The sequence below is a fragment of the Lontra canadensis genome, unplaced genomic scaffold (genome assembly GCF_010015895.1).
Source record: "Lontra canadensis isolate GAN:19392208 unplaced genomic scaffold, GSC_riverotter_1.0 scaffold34, whole genome shotgun sequence".
Lineage (NCBI taxonomy): Eukaryota > Metazoa > Chordata > Mammalia > Carnivora > Mustelidae > Lontra > Lontra canadensis.
In genome coordinates this window covers 14432361-14458147 of record NW_022631028.1, presented here as the reverse complement: position 1 = coordinate 14458147, position 25787 = coordinate 14432361, and the positions used below count along the sequence as shown (strand labels likewise).

General features: G+C 38.0%; 1 protein-coding gene across 5 annotated transcripts in view; it reads right to left on the bottom strand.

Moving 5' to 3' along the window:
- CNTN4 (contactin 4) overlaps window positions 1-25787 on the bottom strand; it is a 917793-nt gene that overhangs the window by 200932 nt on the left and 691074 nt on the right. For all 5 annotated transcript variants that reach the window (XM_032867432.1, XM_032867434.1, XM_032867431.1 and 2 more), the window contains one exon: window positions 24534-24629. In XM_032867432.1, the coding sequence (XP_032723323.1) occupies window positions 24534-24629 (96 nt within the window). The remainder of the gene's footprint in view (window positions 1-24533; window positions 24630-25787) is intronic.

Sequence of the window (25787 nt, the reverse complement as noted above, 5' to 3'; positions counted from 1 at the left end):
AGGCAGAGAGGCAGGCAGAGAGAGAGAGGAGGAAGCAGGCTCCCCGCTGAGCAGAGAGCCCAATGCGGGGCTCGATTCCAAGACCCTGAGATCATGACCTGAGCCGAAGGCAGAGGCTTAACCTACTGAGCCACCCAGGCGCCCCTGAATACAAAATGTTTTAAAATACGACCATGAAATTCCTCAAATCTGTTAATAAATACAGTTATTGGAAAGGAGAGTATATCACATGGTGCCAAACACAATTAAAGGGGAAAAAAAAGACAGTGAAAGAGATGGTACTATTTTAGAATATCAGGGAAGGAGTGAAAATGACCAGAGCTTTAACATGAAAAAGTACAAGCCATGAAGGTATCTAGGAAATGGGAATTTAAAGGCAAGGGAAAAGTGATCACAAAGGCCCCACTGTAGGCAGGGACATGTTTAGCGTCTTTGAGAAACAGTATATTGGTGCAATATCATGAGAGGGAGGATGATGATGGAGATTTACCAGGGATAAGAGCTAGTGGAGGCTGTTAGCCCCCTAACGGGGTTTTAAGGTTTTTTTTCCTGGATCAGATATAAAAGACTTTGGACAGTTTTATTATTTTATTTTTATTTTAAAGATTTTACTTATTTGACAGAAAGAGACACAGCAAGAGAGGGAACACAAGCAGGGGGAGTGGGAGAGGGAGAAGCAGGCTCCCTGCTGAACAGCGAGCCCAATGCTAGGCTTGATCCCAGGACCCTGGGATCACGACCTGAGCCAAAGGCAGATGCTTAACAACTGAGCCACCCAGGAGCCCCTGGACAATTTTAAGCAAAGAAGAAACATGAGCTGATTTATATCTCAAAATCACTATTTTTCTATAATATGGAGAGTGGTAGGAATTGAACCAGGGACAATGGTTAGGAGGTTGTTATGAAATCCAAGGTAGATAAGATGGGAGCTTGAATGAGGGTGGCAGTTGTAGAAGTGGGAGAAGTGGTTAGAAGCAGGGTATATTTTGAAGGTACAGTGGAAAGGACTTGTAAATAAATTGGACAGTGGTGGAAGAAAAAGAAAGAAATTAAGGATTATGTCCTAAATTTCAGTCTTGAGCCATTGCATAAATAGAGCTGTCCTTTCCTATGATTGGAAAAACACTTAGGAGGATCAGAGTTAGTAAGAAGATCAAAGCTCAGTTGTGGTCATATTATCTTTGAGATAACTGTTAGGCAAACAAGCAAGATGATGATCAGACAATGGTTACATGAGTCTAGGATTTAGGAGGGCAGGGTGGTGAAGAGAGACATTTGGGAAATATCAATATAAAATTGGTATTTGAAGCCATGGGTTATATGACATCATTAGAAATTATGTGTGTATATGTGTATATATATATATATAGAGAGAGAGAGAGAGAGAGAGAGAAAGAAAATGGTCTGGGGCGTGAGACTGAGCCTGAGGGTACTTAAAATTCACTTTAAAAAGATGGGAGGAAAACAGGAAAATGAGACACCAGACAAGGAGACTGAAATGGGAAGCCAGTGAAGTGAGTAAAGGGGTATCAAAGTCAAGGGAAGAAAGTATTCCAAGAAGTTTAGAGTGATCAACTATATCCAAATGCTGCTGACTGGTTGAATAAAATGAAAACTGGGAATTTACCACTGGCAGTAATACCAGTGGAGTCACATGTGAGGCTATTTAAGTGCAATTGTGGGGAAGAGTCCTGATGCACTAAGCGTAAGAGTCAATGAAACAGAAGGTAGAGAGGTAACTCTTGGGGCAGTTTTTGCTATAACGGAGAGCACAGAAATTGGATATGGGGCTCAAGGGACTTCCTATTTTATTTAACACAGAAGATGTTGCTGCATGTTTGAATGCTGATGGGGGTGATGCAGCAGGGAAGGAGAATTTAACTAATGCAGGGAAAAGGAGAAAAAAAAATGGCTGGAGCCAAGTCTTTGAATGGGTGAGAAATGATAGAGTCCAGGGCACCAGTGTATGGAGTTGACATTAGAGGCGCAAAGAGACTTTGTATTTGTGTTAAGGGAGGGAGCAGAAAGCATCCATTGCTACAGCCACTATCCAAGACCAAAACGCTAAGGTCTCTTGGTCAGACTATTAAAACTACCACATTCTTGGTCCCTCTTCACACACTCCTGCCCTGCTGCAAGCCATTTCCCACATCTTGAGTTATATTTTCAAACTATGAGTGTAATTACCTAAAACCTAATGGCTTTCCATTATCCTTGTGTCAGAGAACATAATCCTTAAGACAGTTTCAACAATGCACAGTGAGAATATTTTAAATGTTGAATGAAGGCTCAGTATTTTCTCTTAACTAATGTATTCTGGAAAACAATGAGGGGGAGTGGTTTCTATATTTTTTATAAGCTTCAACTGGATAGAAATGGTTCTTTTGTTTTTACATCATATATTTCAATGTGACCTAGTTAATCCTTTAATAGCTAGCTTTTGACACCTTTGATCAGCTTCTTACTGTGATATAAAAGATTAGATCCTATTCCTAAGAGTAAATCTCCTGTGGAACATTTCCTTGGTGAAATGTTTAATATTGTGGTCAATGGAGGAAAATGAAATTCCTACAAATGCCTGTGTTATCACGAATGAGAACATTTCTAATAACTGTGCTTTCAACCTATTCCCTTCTGTTCCTAATGGATATACCTTTCCTATATAACAAAGAGCCTCTGACCACCCCCCCCCCCCGCCAACATGAAAAGATTTCTTCAGGAAGGATTGAGCAAATAACCAAATCCTTAGGCTGTTGGCCAAATACAGACTTGATGTTGGAACCAAGTTGGGAACGGATAAATTCCTTTATTCAATGCTGTTTACAGAACGGAATTCCTGATTTTGTCCCCATAAGATTGATGAAATTGTAGCAGAAAAATAAAAACAAAAATAATCCTAATCCTCTTTCATTTGTAAATTAATTCTCTACCACAGTACATTTTCATGGTGATGATGGCAGAATAAGCAAAATAAAGACATTTGAATGAATGCAGGATAGAAAAGCGTAACATGAAGCAATTTTAACTGGGATTGTATCAGCTGTGATTTTAAGGGCCTATTTAGCAAAAAGGCTTTCATTAAATTTAAACTGTCCCTGCTCCCCTTCCCCCAGGGGATTCACTTAAAAACAAGTCCCGGAAACCTGCTCCAGGTAACAAAGCCCAGATACAAGGATGATCAGGCCAGGTGGCGACATCCGATCAGTCGGGGGGGTTGCATACTGTCTCCCTAGCCTCCAAGGAGTATGGGCCCCCGCCCTTTGGGAGCCTTTTTGGCGCCAATCCTAATCAAGGTGTAATAGGCTGGTTCAAATGTCTGCTAGGGTAAATTCAGTTGGTCACCTAGCATCACTGTGCCGCTTTCTCTGTGTGTTACAATTTCATTGGCCATGTGTGTGTGGCCAGGCCCAACCACATGGCCTTTGCTCTATAAAAGTCTGCAAAGTAGGGAGGGGTCGCCCTCTCTTGTAAGAGGCACGGCCCCGTACATTGGGTAAGATTCTTGATGCTTGGCGCGAAATAAAGCTTTGCTTGACCTTCGCTTTATATCAGTCTTGCTCCTTTTTTTTTTTTTTAAGATTTTATTTATTTATTTGACAGACAGAGATCACAAGTAAGCAGAGAGAGAGGAGGAAGCAGGTTCCCTGCTGAGCAGAGAGACCAATTCGGGGCTTGATCCCAGGACCCTGGGATCATGACCTGAGCCGAAGGCAGAGGCTTAACCCACTGAGCCACCCAGGCGCCCCCAGTCTTGCTCCTTTAATCACGGACCCATTATTGGGGCATAACAGTGATGATACAATCTCTGCACTGTATTAATATATCAGGCATCTGAAAAACCAGTCTAAAAGCCAAAATTCACCGAGGTACTACTTTTTTGACCCAATTTCTCTGGGCAATGCAAACAAAAGCAGGTATGTTGGTCTAAATTCCATGAGAGTTAGCATCATTTTTCTGAGCATCTTTGTTGGGAAATCTTGTCCAACAATGGGCATTTAGGCTTGAAAGGCCCCTGAGTGTTTTATTCTGTTTGGATTTTCACATGATAAACAAAAGTAGAAAGGGAAGGGAAGAGGAACTTCCCTGGCATTGAGCATATGAATAGGAAGCTTCACATCTTGTCAATTAGAAAACAGTAACAGCATCATAGAAACAGCTTTTCACCAACTTTAGGCAAGCTTTTATTCTTCTACTTTAGCTATGATGTAGATCATACAGACAATTGCTAGAATCCCAGGACCCAGGTCTTCTGTTTCCTGGTTCCTTACTCTTACTTAAGTATTCTCACTTAAAAATTGGGAGACTTAACAGTTAAAATATCTGGACTTCTAGCTTTTCTGAAACAAGAAAAAGGATGTGAAGGAGGTGGGGGCAGTGAGAAGGAGGAAGGAAAAGGATGAGAAGAAGGAAGAGAAAATGAAAAGAAAAAGATCTGAGCTCATACTCCTACATGTTAACAGTGTGTAAAATGTTAAAATCCTATTTTCTTTATAAACAAACTTCTATTAGGTTAACTTTCTGGCTTTGGTTCCCCAGAAATGTGATAAATGTAAGATGTCAGCCAGGTGACCAGGCACCAGTGTTATAGTAAAAACAACCCAGGATTGGCACCCTGTATCAGGCTGAGAGAAATGCAAATGAACCACACACATCTGGTGGACAGTCATTGTGTTAGGTTTCCCTAAATGTGGTGACTCTCATCACTGGACCCCCTCATGGGGACTTTGGAAGCTATGCCTATAGAAATGTTGCAGGATATTTTTGCTTCTTTTTAAGACATCAATCTTCTGGGTCACCTGGATGGCTCAGCTGGTTAAGCATCTGACTCTTGATTTCAGCTCAAGTCATGATCTCAGGGTCCTAAGATTAAGCCCTGAATCAGCCTCCATGGTCGGGGGTGAGAGGGGGATCTGCTTGGGATTCTCTCTCCCTCTCCCTTTCCACTCCCCACTCCTATGAGTATATGTGTGTGTATTCACTTCCTCTCTCTCAAATAAATCAGTAAATCTAAAATTAAAAAGAAGATACGGACCTTCTAAGTTAGAAGTCTCGAGGCTTGCTACATGAGTCTCAATACTTTGTTCTTAAAACATGACTGTGGGGACAAGAAAAAGTCCCTGAATTGCTGTTTGGACTGCTCCCAGATTCCAACTGAAGAGAAGGTTCCGGCCCTGTTCTTTCCGCATGCACTCTGTCCTGTCCTTATGTGAGCCAGAGGCCAAGTGTGCTCCACGGTGATCAGGTCTGTTTAACTGCCTAATTGACCCTAAGAACCCCACCAGGATACACTGCACCTTTTGGATGAGATACATGGTCTCTAGTTCACCAGAGCCTTACCATTCCTTATTATCTCACACCTGGCTTTTTCAGGGCAGTCTCTGAAAGTTTTAGAGTGCTTTTCCAGATTCCGGATAAGGTAATTCATTGTTACAGTAACTTGACAAGTAACCTGTCAAGCAAGGGAAGTACTGAGCATCTCAATATGGATGAGATTTAGAGAAATAAGTATCAATCACCTTCAGGGGTCTAACATGTTTCTGTCTGGGTCACTTGTTTGTGCTTTCTTTTGTATTTTGGACAAAAGCAAAAACCTGCCATTCTGGCCCAGTGGGCTTCCAATTTTCTTTTTTCTGCCCCCAGTTTTTTATCTGCTTCTGAGGTAAATTAACAAATAATCCAGCCAAAATCTTCAAGGCCATTTTGATTTACTTCGGAGAATTCTTTCTCAACTATTAATTGGAAAACAGGTCTTAACATACTTAGTCGTCACATCTTAGGACGATTTCTTTGCAGATGTGGAAAGAAATAATGTTTTCAAATTAATTGGGCTCCACCTCTAAGGATTCAACATAACAATTAGAAATGTATCTCTTAAATAAAAACTTAGGATGTGTGTGTCAGTGTGGATGTGATTAAAAAAAAAAAAGAACGAACGAAAGAATGAAAGAAAAACTGGTTACAGGCTGTCACCAAGCTAGAGGAAGGAGGCCATTAGCACGATATTCATCATTCAGTAGTCCCAGGAACTTCATTTGAGAGAACAATCTACCTGCTTTAGTTTTTATGAACCCCCTATGAGTTACAGATGCCAGATGTCTTTTCTCTGGCTCTCTCTCTGATGACAGGCATAGTGGCACATAAAAGGAAAAGCAGTCGGTGTTGGGGAGGAATCTCACAGCTTACGGCAGGACAGTCCATTATTAATGGAGAAAGTCACAGGGTAGTTGATGTACGGATGTCAGACTTTCCAACTTTCATTGAGTCCCCTTGGGAAGTGGTGCTGACAGATGTGTTGAAGGCAGAACCGCAAGCAGAGCTGATAGTCAGCAGGGGATCATTAGTCTGCTTGAAGAGCTGGGGCTCCTGAGTGATTAAGAGGTAACAGCTTACAAGAGCCATGCATAAATTACACATCCCAGGGTCAACACCCCGAATTCTTCATTTTTTTTTTTAAGGCATAGGATATGAATGGCAACTATATTCGATCAGTCAACAGAAACTGAAAACTTTGCTATTTCTTATACTCAGTGTATACAAAAGCAAACAGACTCTTCAATTAATTAATCCTGGATTGTTTCCCAGGTTCTATTGGAAAAGGGATATGATGGGGCTGAACATAAAAAGGTGTCCAGAGGAGCCTGTTCACATACTTGTAACTCATTTTAAAGATACCTGTACACAACAGAGATGTGCGTTTTTAAAGCTAGGATTATGGAGGATTAATTTCAATTCTCCCAGTTCTATCTTTTAATGAGCCCATTCATTCTCATTCTGAAAATTTCAATGTGGCCACGTGAAAGCTTCTGTACTTTAAGCTTTATGGATCTACCCTGACATTAAAACAGAGGACACGTGTGGCTTAACAGGGAAGCCCCATACATGTGGTTAGATGAACGAAGCTGCTCATTGTCAGAACACTGACATATTCTGTGCTACTCTAACATACTTAGCCCTGAACCTGTGAATTTGATTCAGACTTGATTCTTAATTGTTTACGAGCTGTCTGGAATGCTGGTCTATTACAAGGTAACTTAAGTTAATTGCATTTTTTGCTATTAGAGATTGCTGCTGGATACATGGGATTTTGTTGAAAACAAAAGGAGAAGATGTACCAGTGGAAAGCAAATCTGGTATGGTATTTGCTACCAAATAAAACATGACCTGTTTTAGATCACAGCCACTTTCAGGCTTCGGACCACTGACTTTCCCCATCCCTTCCCTGTATTCCAGTGGTTGATTTTTAGTGACAAATGCCACATTTCCCCAGCTGAGATAAGTATGGAAATTAAAACAAAAGCTATGTCAACTTGAATTTAAAGTTTTCTAACCTGAAAATGAACTAGTCCTCTTAGCATAATGTACTCCCCCGCAAGGAATTCTCTTAACTAGGCTACAGTGCCGTTTGGGAATGGGGTGTTTATATGTATATTTTCTTCATTCCCTGCAGAAAGTCATCATCTGAGCATTGCTGAGTGCAGATTTAATGCACATCACTGCACACTTGCCCCAGTAACATGGCGAGGGCCTGCCACTAGAGACTCAGAACAGCTCTAGGCAGGAGCAAATCGGATTATTGCCAATCCAGGCATTTTTAGTGATATGCATCTCACAAAGCAGGGAAGTAAGGGCACCTATTTTAACTTGAATATCTAGATTGATTTTCACATGGAGAATAAGTAATGAAATAGCTATATGATTGGCAAGATACCCATATGTTCACGCATTGTAGAAACTCCTCCAGATGATGCAAACATCTTACTCCCATAAAGTATGGTAGAAAAATGTTTTTTTTTTTTTTGTTTTTTTGGAGAAAGATAATTAACAATGGAGAACAATACAAAATCAAAGCTAGAACCAACTTTGGAGATCATTAAAGCCAACATATACTTGAACTTTAAATTTTTTTACAGAAATTTTCAAACATACGCAAATTACAAAAGCAGATGCAATGGTATAATGAACCTTCATGTATCATTCAGCTTAAAAATTATCAACACTGTTTCATTCTTATATGTCTCTCACCCTCTTTGGGAAAGAGGAAATAATGTTTAGCTGGTCAGAAGAGTATCTTTCTACTTTTCATTATTTTCTTATTTGAAAACTGTGTTTTTGTATTTTTAATCCAGAATATGGGAAAGACTGAAACAAATACTCTTTATGGAGTTATCTGTATTTTTAAGACTTTTCTTTGTATTGTAGACATATCCAAAAATGGTTGTTCATAAATGACTGAAGAATGTCATATTTACTTTAACAATGTCTCAGTAGTTTTGTCATTTATAAAATGGGAATATATAGCACTTATATGGTTGTTGTAAGGATTAAATGTTAATATGTATAAAGAATTTAAAATTGCGCCTGACATATATTATCCAGTATATAAGTATTACTAACATTCATAGGTGATGTTGCTTCCCCTTTCATAGTCTTTGTTGGGTTCTGGTGGCAGGATTATACCCATTTGATTAAATGAACTGGTAGCTTTTCATCCTGTCTTTGCTCTGACACAAATTGTTTGGTAAGGGAATTATTTTAAAAATTTGAAAAAAAAATTTCTTATAAAATTTATGGCTCAGAACAGTTGGGAAAAAATGATTCTTGACAACTCTTAATTCTTCCCATGATAAATGGTCTATTTAGATTTTCTGTACTTTCTTGATTCAGTTTTATTATCAATATGATCTCAGTAGATTTTTCATTTCATCTAGATGTTCAAATGATCATAGGATTGTGGACAGTCTGCTCTTAGGATTTTAAATCTTGTATACAAAATTGTATGCTCCTTTTAATTTCCAATTTTGTGTATTTGTATTTTTGTTTTTTTATGATTAGAATTGGGGAGAAATACATTTTTTTCCTTCTCAAAACTTCTCTCGGATGTCTCATGTGTACTGTTTCTATTTTCCAATTTACTAATTTTGACCTTTATCTTCTTTTCTTCTATTTCCCTTAAGTTTTTCTGTGTTCTTTTTAACCTTCATGAGGTGAATACTTAGTTTATTGATTTAGATTTCCAGAATTTCTTAATAATAAATTTCAAGTTACTAACTTGCTTCTGAGTACACTTTCTATAAACTTTATCAGTGTGGATGCATTTGTTCTCATTTCTCCAAATTCTGAAATATCCATAAACTATGGTTTTTCTTTGTGCTTTGACCCAGTAGATACTAGAAAAATGACTTGAAATTTGCATGGATTGTTTTTTTAAATGTGATTATTGTGTTGTATAAAATTTTCTATAGCTAATTTCTAGTTTAACTGTATAATGGCAGAAAGTATTAGGCCTGATGGGTACAATTTGAAATTTTTTTTTCTTGGCTTATTATGTAGCCAGTTATAAGAAGCATTACATGGGCACTTGAAAGTATATAAATATACAGAAGCTCTCTCTTATGGGCAGTTTCACTTTCCGTGGTTTCAGTTACATGTGGTCAGTTGTGGTCCAGAAGGAGATAATCTGCCTTCTGACATATGGTCAGAAGATTAATAGTAGACTAACAGTATGTCAAAATGCCTATGTCGTTCATATCACTTCATGTCATCGTAGGCATTTTATCATTTACATCATCACAAGAAGGGTTAGTACAGTACCATAAGATACTTCGAAAGAGACTACATTCACTTAACATTTATTACAGTATAGTGTTATAATTGTACTATTTTATTATTTGTTATTGTTGTTAAACTCTTACTATGCTTAAATGATAAATTAAACTTTATCACAGGTATATATGTATAGGAAAAAAAATTTATATATATAGGGTTCCTATCTATATTTCCTAACCACAATTTCAGGCATCCGCTGGGGGTCTTAGAACACATTTCCTATTGGTAATGGAAGACTAGTATATATTTTTAATTATTACATTATTCAGTTTTTTGTATCCTTATTTCCACTTACTTGGTCTGTCAAATTAAATTTAAAAATATGCTTTAATAATTCCTTCTTGTGTTTCTAAATATTTAGCATTATAAATCTTGACACTATGTTTTATGGTGTTCAAAATAATATTATTGGAATGTCTTCATTAGGGTTTGTGTATCTTAATAATAAAAAGCATCTTTGCCCAACTTAATGTTTAATGTTTTTTGCATACAAGTAATACTTGGTCCTAAGCTAGAAAACTTACTCTCTTTTCTTTTTAAAGACTATTTTGTTAGAATAGATATTTTATTTTGAAATAAATGCCATCAAATTCTGGTTAGATCAAACAAATTTTTAACTGGATCTGATGCTCTTATGTTCATATGAAAGTTTTATCTCTTTGTATTTTCTGTCATATACTATATATTCTTGTATCTGTCATCTTTATGTGAATTTTTTATTCATGCTGTTCTGCTCTTCTTTACCTTTGGTCTTTGGATGAACAGATTACAGTTTATTTAACTGTCTCCAGCAACTTGGAAGATACACACTTTGATTTTATATCTACCTTGATCTATACTTCCTCTAATTATTAGAATAAAGAATAACATAAAAACTTCTGATTCCCTCTCAATGAAGGGAAAGTACATTTTTACTATTGAAAGGATGACATGCTGGCATGAAATGTGAAGTATGCCATGATAGTAAATAAAATAGTATGTATGCACTGATAAAATATCTTTATTAATTACATTGATTATGTATAGACTGGATCTTTATTCCCAAATTTCCACATTTGTGAAGCTTTCTAATCATTATATGTTCCTTTTTGCATTCCTTAAAAAAGCTTATCTAGTTAGTCATGCTTATTGCTAATGCAATTTTCTACAATGTTCATTTGGCTTTTTATTGCATCTGCATTGCAGGTTTTAATTCGCTCATTTCTCATCTTTGTTAACTCTTTTTAAATGTCAGTCTGTATCAGAGCCAGATCCCTTTTGATATTAGCAGCTCTGTTTCATAGAATGCATGCTTTCTTTGTCTTGACTGAAAGCACTAGAGAGCTGCATCTTTGTTATGTTTTGTTTTACATTCTCAGACCATGGCTGACTCTTCCCTCCTCTTGCCCCCACTCTTTATCACGGAGTATTTTCTTAGGTCACCATGATGGAATAGATTTTTTTTTTTAAGATTTTATGTATTTACTTGACAGAGATCACAAGTAGGCAGAGAGGCAGGCAGAGAGAGAGAGAGAGAGAGAGGAGGAAGCAGACTCCCCGCTGAGCAGAGAGCCTGGTCTCGATCCCAGGACCTTGAGATCATGACCTGAGCCAAAGGCAGAGGCTTTAATCCACTAAGCCACCCAGGCACCTGATGGAGTAGATTTTTAATTTAACTCTATTTATTAACATTGGTTGTGATTTTATCCAGGTCTTAGATTCACCAACCAAAAATAGGTGCATCCCTTTATTCACTCAAACTGACCACAGAGGCTCGCAGAATCCCCACCTCAAATCCTAACTTTTAAAGCAATTTGATAGCCATGTTTTCTTTCCAAATTACTGGTGTCTGGCTATCATCAATTTAGTAAGATTCCGAGGAACTAAGACAGCGCTTTCTATTGCTTCAGTTATCACCTTCACGGTGAACTGATATAAACCCTTTCCTCTTTCCATACCCAATATGCCATGGTAGCTTCTTTATAAAGCATTAGTTAGTACTGAACTGTTGATTACTGGTGATTCTGGGGAGAGGGAGATGATGCACTGTGTGTGTGTGTGTGTGTGTGTGTGTGTGCGCGTGTTATTAAGTATGGTAGGTTACTTCCTCTGGATATCTTAGAAAAAAAATGTTTTCTCATAATAAGGGGACAGACATCAGACTTTTTAGTTAGATGTCCAGACTGAAATATATTTGATAAGGAAATACAACATGGCTATTGTTGGAAGCCTTTAAAGATATCCTTCCCATATTCCTTATTGTTAATTTAGTTGTTTAGTCATGAGTCTCTACTCTAGTCTTAATGTTGTGTCTCCCCAAAATTCACATTTTGAAATCTTATCCCTAAAGGTGAAGGTATTAGTAAGTGGGGCCTTTGGGAAGTGATTAGATCATGAAGTAGAGTCCTCATGAATGGGATAAGTGTTCTTATAAAAGAGACCCCACAAAGCTCCCTAGTCCCTTCCCCCACATGAGGATACCGCAAGAATGTTACCTCTAATGAACCGGGAAGAAAACTCTCACCGAACATGCCGGCACCCTTATTTCAGACTTCCCATCTCCAGTACTGGGAAAAATAAATTTCTCTTCTTTCTAAGTTACCCAGTTATTTTGTTAGAGCAGCCCAAATGGATTAAAACTGTCTCCTATGGTTATATCTCCATTTGGCCTAGTTGTGCTATAATTATAGGTAATTCTTCAAGTAAATTTTTGATGACTACCCTCTGTTTTTAGTCTGATGAGAACTGCTTCTTTGTTTTTCACAAAAAGCTAGGTAATAATAAATCAGCCTTAGCTGCCAAGCGTCCATTTTTCAACACTGCCTTCTACTCTAATTCATCTATTTCACTTAAAAAAAAAAAATCTTTCACAATATTTAACTTACTTTCAGAAAAACACCCAGATTTTTAACGCTGCTCCAGAGCCTCCTAGTCTCTGCTGATATCCTAACCTTAAACTTGAACTACCCTCCCCACCACTCTCAGGCACTACACCATGTCGTATTTCTTCATAGCCAGACAACTTTCCCACTGCAGACATACGTACTGTTGCTCGGTCTGGGATATTATTCCTTCCCTCGACTCTCTCCTCCTCCCAGTCTGTATCATATCCTTCCAATAGACAAGCCTCATTTTACTGTGCTTTGCAGATACTGTTTTTTTTACAGATTGAAGTTTTGTGGCCACCCTGTGTAAAGCAAGTCTGCCGGTGCCATTTTTCCAACAGCATTTGCTCACTTCATGTCTCTGTCACATTTCGGTCATTCTTAAAATACTTTAAGCTTTTTCATGATTATTACTTTTGGTGTGGTGATCTGTGAGCACAGATTCTTGATGTTACTACTGTAATATTACTATTGTAATTTGAGGCACCAGGAACTGTGCCCATATGAGATGGTGAACTGAATTCATAAATGTGTGTGCTCTGTTCCACCAGCTGGCATCAGCCCATCTCTCTCCCTCTCCCTGGGCCTCCCTATTTCCTGAGACACAACAATATTGAAGTTAGCTCAGTTAATAACCCTACAATGGCTTCTAAGTGTGTTCAAGTGAAACGGAGTCAGTTGATGCAGAAAACTTCACTACCTTATTTTAAGAAATTGCCACAGCCATCTCAACCTTTAGCAGCCATCACCCTAATTAGTGGCCATCAATACTGAAGCAAGACCCTCCACCAGTCAAAAGATTATGACTCGCTGAAAGCTCAGATAATGCTTAGCATTTGCTAGCAATAAGTATTTTTTAATTACGGCAGGTGCAGTATTTTTAGACCTAATGTTTATTAGACACCTAATAGACTACAGCATAGTGTACATACAACTTTTATATGCACTGGGAAACAACAAAAAAAAATCATTTGAGTCATGTTATTGCAATATCTGCTTTATTGCACTTTATTGGTCTGTAACCAAACCCATAATATCTCTGAGGTATGTCTGTATTTTACACATTCAGATCACTGAACCCTATGCTTCTCCCAGCTCACAACCAAAGGTACACATTCTAGTGTAACTGGCTACCCCTTTACTCCCCAGCAGCCCTATAAGTTTTATGGTAGGGGAACCATTCTGCTTTGCTCACTGTTTTCTCTGCCATATCTATGCCAATGCCTGGCAACTGAGAGGTTGAACTGAGAGGTTCTGCCAAAGTTAGATATTTTTACTTTTTAAAACCAATCTATTCTCTTCAATCTTGAAATCCTAATTTACATGCTCCATTAGGACCCAATTATAAATCCCATTTATCACAACCATTTCCACTGAAATAACCTGGAACTGTACATTGATAAGGAATGTTGGCTCACAGAAGGAGTGAACCAATTCAAACGGTAGCAAGACTCACAGACAAGAAGGTGTAGGAATGTCTTTCTTATACCTGGGGTTCATTTCAGGGCTATGTTACACAAACCTTCTTTTACAGTAAGTGGGAACCACAAATGGAAGAAATATGATACTTAAGTTAGCTACATTTTATTTTTAAAATCTTGTTTATCTTTTCAAAAGGCAAAAGTTTGCATAGTGATAAGAACTTGGCCTCAAACACCTACAACCAAACTATTTTGGCATTTCCCAGGTGTTCTCTTGTCTATGTGTTGTTTAAGAGAATGAGAAAGCATACAGATCCCAAATTACTTCACAAAGAAGAGATTCTTCGGGTATTTCTGAAATGTTACATTATCAACTGCAACTATCTCTCCAGCTGTGCCCGCCATATGGATTTATGAATTCCTGTGGAGTGTTGTTATAACACAACTCCTTTCCAGGGGTTAATTTTGACAGTGAAGATTATGATAATGTGTTAACCTGCAACTATCTGACGTGAAAAAATTGGTTGTGTTACACGTGGAGATATGAAGAGCTTTCTTGGTTTGATACAGAATAGCTATCAGTTGTTTTGGTAGCAGCCAGTATCTACAGAAGAGATCACGAACATTCTTCCAATCAGCTTCTGAATTAAAGATCTGACATATCTTTTGAAGTTCATTATGTAGACAGAGTTGGTCTCCCTGTAGAACTCTTACTGCTCTTTTTGGAATTTTTTATTTATTCTACATGTCTCAAATGACAAAATCATTAGTGAATATAGTTAGGGAAAATCAGCATGACTGGTTAAAAAAATGTTTTTCATCCATATTGTTCGTCCTTGATGAATGTACAGCCAATTAATTAAATCATTTTCTTTTAAACCAGTATTCTGATACTACACAGCATCAGAAGTTATAGGCCTATCTTTATACAAAATCCTACAATTTATTCTTTTGGATGTGAAGTTCACTTGGCCAAATGTGTAGTTTTCTCTGGTCTTAAATTTGGCCCACTTAAGTTATTGTTTACCCAAATGTCTGAAAACCAACTGAATGAGATACAAAATATACATAGCAAAGAAATGGCTCACTTCATATTTTTTCTTTAATACTCACAGGATCAAGATCCCTGACAGTATGGAACATTTTGGAGCCTTCAATTTCTGATCTCCCAACCAGAGTCTATTTCCAAATTTCCAGGACTCAGGCAGCATTTCCTCATTCTATGCACTGCGCCATTATCCTGCTTAATTCAATGTAACATCATGATGCACTGACCTGACAAAACACCAATTCCTTGCCGAAAATGTATCCAAAGAGCTGCTTGTTTCTTTCTCAGCTGAAAAGATGAGATTCATAGGGCATATTTCCAGTGGGCATTAAAACAAGAATGGTTCCCATACATCCTGCAGTGACTGTCCACTGGATTATTTATGAAATGCTCAGCCAGGTTCATGTTGTTGAAAGATTGGTGTTGATCATTTATTCTGTTCTGGCTGGTACATCCCTTGTAGTACTCTACTGGATATGTAATGTACTTTTCACATCTCCAGACTCTTCATATCCCAACTAGCACCTGTGTTCCAACACAATATCATCATCCCTCACTGCTTTCTGGGACAGGATGACTCCAAAAGAGAAAGCTCAACATGAAATTGAGCTTTGTGGAATGATCACAGTTTGCAGATCATTCAGCTTTATGGATCAAATCTCAGTTCCCAAATGCCACTTCCTTTTGGTGTTAATGCATTTGGCCCTGACTTTGACTGATCAATGGGTCTCCCGTTCCAAGGATCAAACCTGGAGATAAGCTCTTTGATTTTTTTTTAATATTAAAAGAAAAAGAGAGAGAGAAACATTTCCAACTTGAATTTAAATCTATCCACAAATACTCTTATACAGTGCCTGTCATTAAATTAAATACAGAATAACTGTCAGAAGAGACATGGGTAATTAGGGCCATCATTAATTAACTAAAAGGCTTTGGTTTCTGCCAAATAATGAACATAGAAACATTTACACAGAAGCAAAGAAGGAAAAGAAGAGATAGAAAAAGAATTTCTTGAAATTTATTTTTGGAATAACTTTTGTTTAACTAAATGATTTTCTTTAGGCTACTGAACAGAAAGAAATTTAATTAATTGCTATTTATTCAGTAGTTGAGTTTATTTCTAAGTGCTTTGGATTTGCTATAGCTGTAAACCAGCTTCAACATCTCTCTAACTGGAACTAAAAGGAGAATTAGGTAGAAAGTATATGGCTATCATTCCTGGGGAACTCTTCTTAGAACCCAGACCAGCAATTCTCTATATAGGTTAATTAAAGAAACTAGTGGCTTGGCTGCAAAAGGTTTAGAATTATTCTACAGCTAAGGAATGGTTCTTATTTAATATACTCACCTTTTTTTTCTTTTCATAAGTATATAGTTATTGACATCAAGGCACAAAAACATGGTCATAAAACATTCAACTTGTTGTAAAGAGCTGATAGAAAAATTAAAGGCAAAAAGTATGTAGTAGCATCATAGAATAAGCTTAACTAATTGTGGAGATGATTAACATCAGAAATATTGACCCTCCTTCTTATAGTCCTATCCAGCGGGGGAGAAACAAATCATTCTTTGAGACATGCAGGGTCTAATTCCTTCCTTTTGCTTCCTCTGCTGATTCTTTCTTTGAACTAAATGATCTCATGGCTGTGAGAAATGGAGCCTGTATTTGGTATAATAAAGACAAATAATCCTAGTGGACTATCCTCCCAAACATGAAATACTCCACCACACCATTTGTGTGGGACAGTTTATAACAAGTAGTCCCTGGTCAGTGTGGCTCTTTTTTCGGCTCAATGAGAGAAAAAAGGGCAACTTAATAAATGAAGAAAAGCATCACCTTCCAAACTGTTTCACATTACTCTACACTGACTAAATCACTAATGTCTAAAATCTGATTGGTAAAATGAGAAGGAAAATAAAAAAGGAGGAATTAGACTATTACATTTCAGATGGAGGAGTTCAGGCTCACAGATTCCAAAGGAATATGGCAGAATCAAACAGCACAGACAACACTGCCTTAAGACTGTTTAATGTCACCTGGGTGGCTCAGTCAGTTCAGCATCCAACTCTTAGTTTCGGCTCAGGTCATGATCTCAGGGTCCTGAGATTGAGCCCCACACTGGGCTCTGTGCTCAGCACAGAATCTGCTTGAGACTCTCTCTCCCTATCCCTCTGGCTGGCTCTCCCCACTGCCCTCTCTTGCTTTCTCTCAAATAAAAAAAATAAATCTTTATGGGTGCCTGGGTGGCTCAGTCGGTTAAAGCCTTTGTCTTCGGCTTGGGTCATGGTCTCGGGGTCCTGGGATGGAGCCCCATATGGGGCTCTTTGCTCGGCGGGGAGCCTGCTTCCTCCTCTCTCTCTGCCTGCTTCTCTGACTACTTGTAATCTCTATCAAATAAATAAATAAAATCTTTAAAAAAAAATCTTAAAAAAAAAAAGAGTGTTTAATGCCAAAACCAAAAGAAAACAGAAAACACCCTAAAACAAAAATGTCCATAGTAGTCTATGGTACTGATTAATCTATTACTGAAGGTTACCCTTTCCTCATTGAATTGTAATAGATGTCTACTTAAAGTGAATCTATGAAGTTTCTTAGGTCAGACATAAAACTCAGAATGCATTTTCCATAAAAACTTTTAAAAAGGTAGTTTAGGGGCGCCTGGATGGCTCAGAGGTTAAAGCCTCTGCCTTCGGCTCAGGTCATGATCCCAGGGTCCTGGGATCGAGCCCCGCATCGGGCTCTCTGCTCCGTGGGGAGCCTGCTTCCCTTCCTCTCTCTCTCTGCCTGCCTTCCTGCCTACTTGTGATCTCTCCCTCTGTCAAATAAATAAATAAAATCTTTAAAAAAAAAAAAAAAGGTAGTTTACTGAGGGTTGATGGGGGGAGGGGGGTTGGGGGGGTGGGGTTATGGACATTGGGGAGGGTATGTGCTATGGTGAGTGCTGTGAAGTGTGTAAACCTGGCGATTCACAGACCTGTACCCCTGGGGATAAAAATATATGTTTATAATAAATAAAATTTAAAAAAAAAAAGGTAGTTTACTCAAGTTTGATTGACCCTTAATATATATGTTTTTTTTTTTTTTTTTTTTTTTTTACTGAAGTGTAGCTGACCTACAATGTTATATTAGTTTCAGGTAAACAACACAGTGATTAGGCATTTCTATACATTATGTAATGCTCTCCATTATAATCTTAGTACTGTCACCACACAAAGTTATTACATTATTGACTGTATTCCCTATGCTGTACTTTTCATTCTTATGACTTATTCCCTTTATAGTTGGAAGTTTGTATTTTTTTCTTTTCTTTTCTTTTCTTTTTTTTTAAGAGAGGGAGTGGGGAGGAGGAGCAGGAGAGAAAAAGATTCTCGAGCAGGTTCCAAACCCAGCATGCAGTCCTACACAGGGCTTGATCTCACAACCCTGAGATCATGACCTGAGCCAAAATCAAGAGTCAGATGCTTAACCTACTGAGCCTCCAAGGTGCCCCCATGAAAGTTTTTAGTTTGATGTAGTCCCAATCATTTATTTTTGCTTTTGTTTCTCTTGCTTGAGGAGCATATTCAGAAAAATGTTGCTAAGGCCAACATCAAAAAGCATACCACCTATTCTTCTAGAAGTTTTATGGCTTCACATCTTACATTTAAGTCTTTAACCCATTGAGTTTATTTTTGTGTGTGGTTTAAGAGAGTGGTCTGGTTTCATTCTTTTGCATGTAGCTGTTCAGTTTTCCAATGCTTATTGAAGAGACTATCTTTTCCCCTACTGTATATTCTTGCCTCCTTTAATGTAGATTAATTGACCATATAAGCATGGGTTTATTTCTGGGGTCTCTGTACTAATCCACTGATCTATGGGCCTACTTTTGTGCCATACCACATTGTTTTGATTACCACAGCTTTGTAGTGTATCTTGAAATTGGGGGTTGTAATACCTCTAGCTTTGTTATTCTTTCTTAAGATTACTTTGGCTGTTCAGGGTCTTTTCTGGTTCCACATAAATTTTAGGATTACTTGTTCTAGCTTTGTGAAAAATGCTACTTGTATCTTGATAGGGAATGCACCAAATCTGTGGATTGCTTTGTAAAGTATGGATATTTTAATAATATTAATTCTTCCAATCTATGAGAATATCTTGCCATTTTTTTGTGTGTTGTCTTCAATTTCTTTCATCAATGTCTTAACAGTTTTTAGAGCACAGGCCTTTCACCTCCTTGGTTAAGTTTATTGTTACATATTTTAGGAAGCCTTTAACTGTGCAGATTGCTGCCATATTTATTATGTTTTTAAAAATTGTAACAACTTATTTGAGGGGTTTACAGAACAAATATAAATTTCATTTGGGTATCATAGTACTGTATGAGGATTTGAGACTTATGCTGGAAATAAAGATATAGGGAAAGACTGGGAGGGTAAAATGTGGATGAGAGAAAGCAGAGGGAATAAACTGGAAGTGGAGGGACTGCTTCTTGAAGAAAATGACCAGTTGTCCAAATCACATGGTGATAAAACTAGAATCCATCCATTCTGATGTCAGTTTTTCAGGAAGTGTGATATAATGGATGGGGCCCAATATGTAAACCTTTTAAATGTCAGCAATACTTTTTTTTTTAAAGATTTATTTATTTATTTGACACAGAGAGAGAGAGATCACAAGCAGGCAGAGAGGCAGGCAGAGAGAGAGGGGGAAGCAGGCTCCCCGCTGAGCAGAGAGCCCGACTGGGGGCTCAATCCCAGGACCCTGAGATCATGACCCGAGCCGAAGGCAAAGGCTTATCTCACCGAGCCACCCGGGCACCCGTCAGGAATACTTAAAATCCACAGCACAGTGTGTTATGGTCCCAGGTTTGGATCTGGGTGCATCTTTGGGTGAGATATGAGGGCAAGAGCTAAACTTAGTGTCTATACTACAGTAAAATTAATTGGTATTTGGAGCAAATAAAGATGCACCTGAAAGTCTAAAGGTACACAGAGCTTGTAAGCATGGGAGCCAGTGTGGGGCAGGGGTTAGGAATAAGGCAGGAGTCAGGTTAGGCAAAGCTGTCAGCCTGACAAAATGTGGATGTCTAGAAGATTATTCTGGGTATAGAGGAGAAACATTTTAGCATAGCAATATCAGTCCAGGCCCAAGACCTGTCAGCATGGTTTGAACTCATTACGAAACTGGGTGAGCCTGATCCTGAAGGTGACATCTGGATGCTAGAAACAGTGTGTGTGGAATGACGGAGCCTAAATAGGGTTCCAAGAAGTTACATAAGTGGCCTAAGACCACATAGTAAGTTAACAGGAGATCTGGGTCTGGAATGTGGGTGTCCTAGTTTCATGCTTTCTCCTCTGACTTACAGTAAATACAAAATGATCCAGCTGAAATAACTACACTGTGGGAAGGCATGTTTCTTTTAGGGTTATAATATTCGTGGATATGTCAGATCAAATCAAGTTTCCAGGCCCCTGGAGATGTTTGCAAATGGAGAGGTTCTGCTCAGACAAGATCTACTTGATTTTGTAATGCAGAAATGCACACTTTCCACCCTGTCTGCATATTAGAATCATGTACAGTGTTTTTAAAAATGATGCCACAGGACCCCTCTCAAGAAAGGCACACTTAATTGATCTGGGATGGGGCCTAAAGAACCCCTGGCATAGAAAATCCAGTACCTGTTTCTACTGTTGTCTCTGGACTGGAAAAAAAAAAAAAAAAAAGTAATGTTCTAAGCAAAGATAACTCTTGACCCTGCCATTGATTAGTGTGTGACCCCACATAATCTCTTTGCTTCGATTTCCTTATCTGTGAAATACATGTCCTTCCTTCTTATAGGATTATTGTGAGGATCGGAGATAATATAATGGAAAGTAAGACATTATAAACACCATAAAGAACTCTACAGATGCTCTGTTATAAGGTCCCTGCATCTCAATGCCATGTGAACAGAATCCAACTTTAATGCGAATGTGTTCTGTGTAAAAGCATCTAATGATGACAATTATAGCTGGTTTCTATAAAACTGGTAACAATGAAGATCATCTTAGAATCAGAATCATGTAGTTTCTTTTTAATACTCTAGGAAACCATACTTTTACTAATAATACTGTAGTAAAAGCTGGTCAGATATAAAATGCTACTTTTAAAGATAAATAGTTGAGAAAAAGCCAGTCTTTTTTTTTTTTGGCTGTTCATCTCCTTTATCAACAACCACAAAAATACCTGAAGTAAATGTAAAGCCTGAGGTGATTATATTTTATTTTAAATTCTTTTAAATATGAATTTGACACAAAAGTGCTCAACCTTTCTGCTTGGGTGATGTGGAAATCAAGGACTTCTATCTGAGCAGTGTGAATCTGGGCTGTGTTTGCAGAAGGTGATCAATGGGGGTGGATCTTAAATCTGGTGCTGCCTTAGAGTCTCTAAAACAATAGATTTGTGGCCTTAGAATATCTGTGGGAAGTGGCTGGATACCTATGGTTTTAACATGTTGCCCTGGTTATGCCTCAGCTTCCTGTCCATCACTGGCCAGAAGTGAGGTGTGTGTGAGAATCACAGATGTAGCTCAGGGCTTCTCAAACTGTAATGTGCATATGAATCACTCGGAGATCTTATTAAAATGTCAGTTCTTATTCAGTAGACTCTGGGTGGAGCCTTAAACTGTCTTTTTAACAAGCTGCCTGGTGGGACAGATGCTGCTGGTCCACGGACCACACTCTGAGTAGCAAGGATCCAGGTGACATATAAAAGAAAGGTGAGAACAAAAACCCTCCTTGAAGAATTCATGAGGAATTCACCGGTGAATAATCCAATTTCAGTACAGTGGTAGGAAGAATCTCAAAGTACCTTGGTTCTATTGCTATTTAATGAGAGCTTGGTTAAGCGTCACGAATTCCTGGTGCCAAATGACCTTGGAGTTGATGGAAAGAAGGAGAAAATTCTGGATCTCACTAAACTCTATTTCTAATAAGAAGGAACACCATGGACAACCAGAGCCCATCACGGTGATTTCTATTATTTGGTGCTTGTGTTAAGATTTAATAGTAAAATCTATGCAGTGACATCATAATTGAATTCATATCTATTAACCAAAAGATGACAAAGATGCTACATGTGGTGACTGGTAAGGTACTGGGTATACCTGCTGACTGAAATGCTTTTCAAAATATATTAATTGTTGTTCATTTCTCTGTTACCCTAAGAAGGTCTGACACTGCACAGCTTATGAAGGAGGACATGCAGCATCCTTTACAATGGATTTCACACCATTACTCAGTATCCCACTGATACAATAAAAGGCTGACTCATTTCCTTCCCTCTGCATGATCTGTTACAATTGAAACTGGGATACCATATGCTGGGTCTAAAATGCTCAGTATGTCCAGTGGCTCCTGGTGATTCTGCTGCCTTTCAGGTGACACAAGCCCAGAGAAGCGATGAGAGAATCACTGCGGCACAGTTTGCACCGAAAGGTTCTGAGTAATCGGGGGGATTTCATCACATAATCATTGACTCTGCTGCCCAAAACTGATGGCTGTCTGAGATGCTCTCTTACACCCTTCAAGATCCTGTTTTCTTGCACATTTCCTTGCCTTGCCTGCCTTGCCCACAGTGTTCCCGGGCACGCAATTTCTAATAAAGCCCATAATGAGAATATTTATTTCCTTGTCTTTCACCATCAGGGCTGTCAGGAATGTCAGCACAGCTCAAGAAACTGGATTTCAGAGCTGCTGACTGCTGCCAACAGAGACAAGCACATTTCAGGGGATGTCTATGAAAATGTTTAATATATTTCTCTGTGGGAAGGGGAAAGTCTTCAGGTGTCTCACTGTGTAGCAGCATAGCAACACTCCAAGTGCTTTGCCTTTCCCAAAGATACCATTATACCAGGGAGTAGTGGGGCACTTTGTTTCTTAATATGCCTACAAGATTAATTTTTAGCATTGCTGCCATGTTATGTAGGTTTAATGCTGTGAGGCAGACTGCAGAAAAAATTAGCAAAACCTTCAATTCTTATTCTGATACTAACTTGAAGGGAAAATGGGAGCCCTAAGGAGTAAACATCTCTCAGAGCACAAACCACCAAAATCTAATCTGGATTCTCTGCCTGTCTTCAAAAGCCAGAACCTTGAATAATTCCATGTCTTCAATCTAGACTCAGAAGGGCACCTGCCTCTTCCATCTGTTTTTATACTTGTCATGTCAGAAGTACAAGTCTTTTAGCTATTTTGCTAATTGTTATTTCCTGCTATAAAGGTTAGCTGGGGCATTAGATCAGAAAGGAAAAGTTACAACTTCAGAATGCAGGACAAAAATAAAAGGGTATTTTCACATTCGCAGTTTAAAATATATTTTTTTTTCTTTTCATCATGTATTAGGCCAAACAGAAAATTAAAATAGCAAGGACAGCAGATAGCAAATTCAACTTGAGCCAGAATTTCTGAGAGTAGAGTTTATCAATCTTGTTACCTCAAGTTTTAGAGGAATCCCAGTAAATATCATTATCTATTAAACCTCCAAGCTACTGAACCCTTTATGGGGAGTCAGATTTGTCTGTCAGTCATTGTTAGTCTTTTTAGCAGACACTGCAAGTTGCCTATACAGCACGTCTCTCTAGTCTCCCTTATTACAAAATTATGATTTTTTTTTTTCAGGGCTATCAAACTGATCTGTGTAAAATACTTGATTTCTCAATCTCTTTTGCCACTAGGGGTGATCAGTGACATGTAGGTAAAAGTCCTTGGGCAAAGCAAACCTTTCATAATATAAAGGCAAATTGAGACAGAGTCTTCTGACTTTTGTCCTTGACTCTTCCTATTTCTTCCTATCTGAACTGCACCTTGGTACCCTAGCCATACCACATGTTGAGGACTTCAGAAAAGGATGCAAGAAATGGCTCGTATCCTGGAAAACATCTTCAAGAAATGGTATCAGCTTAAAATTACATACCTCTGGAAATGTGAGTGAAAACAACACAAAATCCGGTCTGCTGAAGCCTGTGTTAACTGGGTTTTCAGTTATTTGCAATCAATTGAATTCCTTATTTATTTATTTACTGCGTATTAAGGAGGGCACTTGTGATGAACACTGGGTGTTGATGTAAGTGATGAATCACTAAATTTTACACCTGGAACTTATGTCATACTGTATGTTAATAAACCAGAATTTAAATAAAAACTTGGAAAAATAAAAAAAAATAATTCAAATGGATTCCTAACTGATCTAGTAATTAAGACTCTTTACAAAGTGATCCTGGACTGGATCTGATCCTTTCCCAGGCCAAACACAAGATGAAATCAAGCAACGTCAGCTTTGAAACCAATAAAGTTGGAGAAAGTACTGATAGTTTTACCTACATTGCTTTACCAAGAAACAGGATTCTGATCTCATTGGGCTCATGTGTCTTTCCCCTTGTGCCAGGTAGATAGCAGTTGGGTAGAACGTTTGCAGAATCTGACATTTCCCTATCCTAATTATGGGAGGCATTGATTCTTCCTTGACACAGAGGTCCTTTGGGAATCTCCGCAAATGACACTTTTTCCTTGGCAGAAACCCAGCAGGAAAGATAGCAGTGAGTGAAGTGTAGACATTTCAGTGAATTTATAGTTTACCTCCTGAATGAGCTGGTGGGCCACACAGTAGTACCATCCCCTGACCTTGACGGACAGACACGGTGCTTCTTGTTCTTGTTTTAAAGTTTTCAAGATCTGTTAGGGGAAATAAAAGAACAAGGGTTTAAATTAAAAAGGCCTGAGATACTGTGGGAGAGTATAAGTGTTTCAAAAGAGGATGGTCTTTTGCTGAAAAATAGCCTTTGTGTCACTCGTACCAAGGAAATTTAGTATAGGCTCTTTCCACGTGATAGTGTCCTATCTTCCTTGATTCTGTATCTATACTGTAATGGAGCTACTTGCCACATGTGACTAGTTAGATTTAAAACATATAAAATTAAATAAAATGTACACTTCAGTTCCTCAGCCATACTAGCTACATTTTGTGTTCAACAGCCACATGTAGCTAGCGATTCCTATGTTGGAAATAGAATATTCACATCACTGAAGAAAGTTCTATTGGACAGTGAAGGAACCAAGATTGAATGATGTTAAGTGACTTCACCAACATCTTTTTTGTAATTAAATATCATTATCAGGATGTAAATTCATGTAATCTGATGCTCAATTCTGTTCACTTCATGAGCCGTTTATTGTATGCAATTATATGTATCAGTCTATAAGTACCTAGAATATGACCCTGTATATGCACACACACACATTATATACAACGTATAAACATACATATGCACATATACATAATTGTTTCAAAGCTCTTGTATATTTTCAAAAATTTATAAGGTACCGTCCAAGGTTCTGTTTGGGGGGAAAACAAAAGTTCCCCTCTGTCAAGGAGGTCAAGTCTGGTTAGAAAGATAAGACATTACAAATCCAAAGATCGCAGTTTGAGCCTGTGAATAAGCAGTTGCCAATAAAAGTGAGTTCATGTAAAAAAAAAAAATATGGATAATAAAGTGACAGACATATTACTGTTGAAAAAAATTTTCTTCCATCCTCCCAAATGTAAAACTTCTCAACAAGAAGTATTTTAAGTGCCATTTTGTTTTTGTTGTCTAAAACATTTGATTCAATAACCTCTTAACGGATTTGAGGATTATTCCAAGCCAAGTATACTCTGCAGGGTTGCAAGGCCATCTCAATGTGCACACTAGAGAACATGGACATTTATTGACTATTTCCTTCATGATGGCCATTTTGCTAAGTATTTTATCTTATTTTATAATTATTTTATTTTATTTTATTTTATATTTTTTAGAACTTCTTTTAAAGATTTTTTTTATTAATTTGACAGAG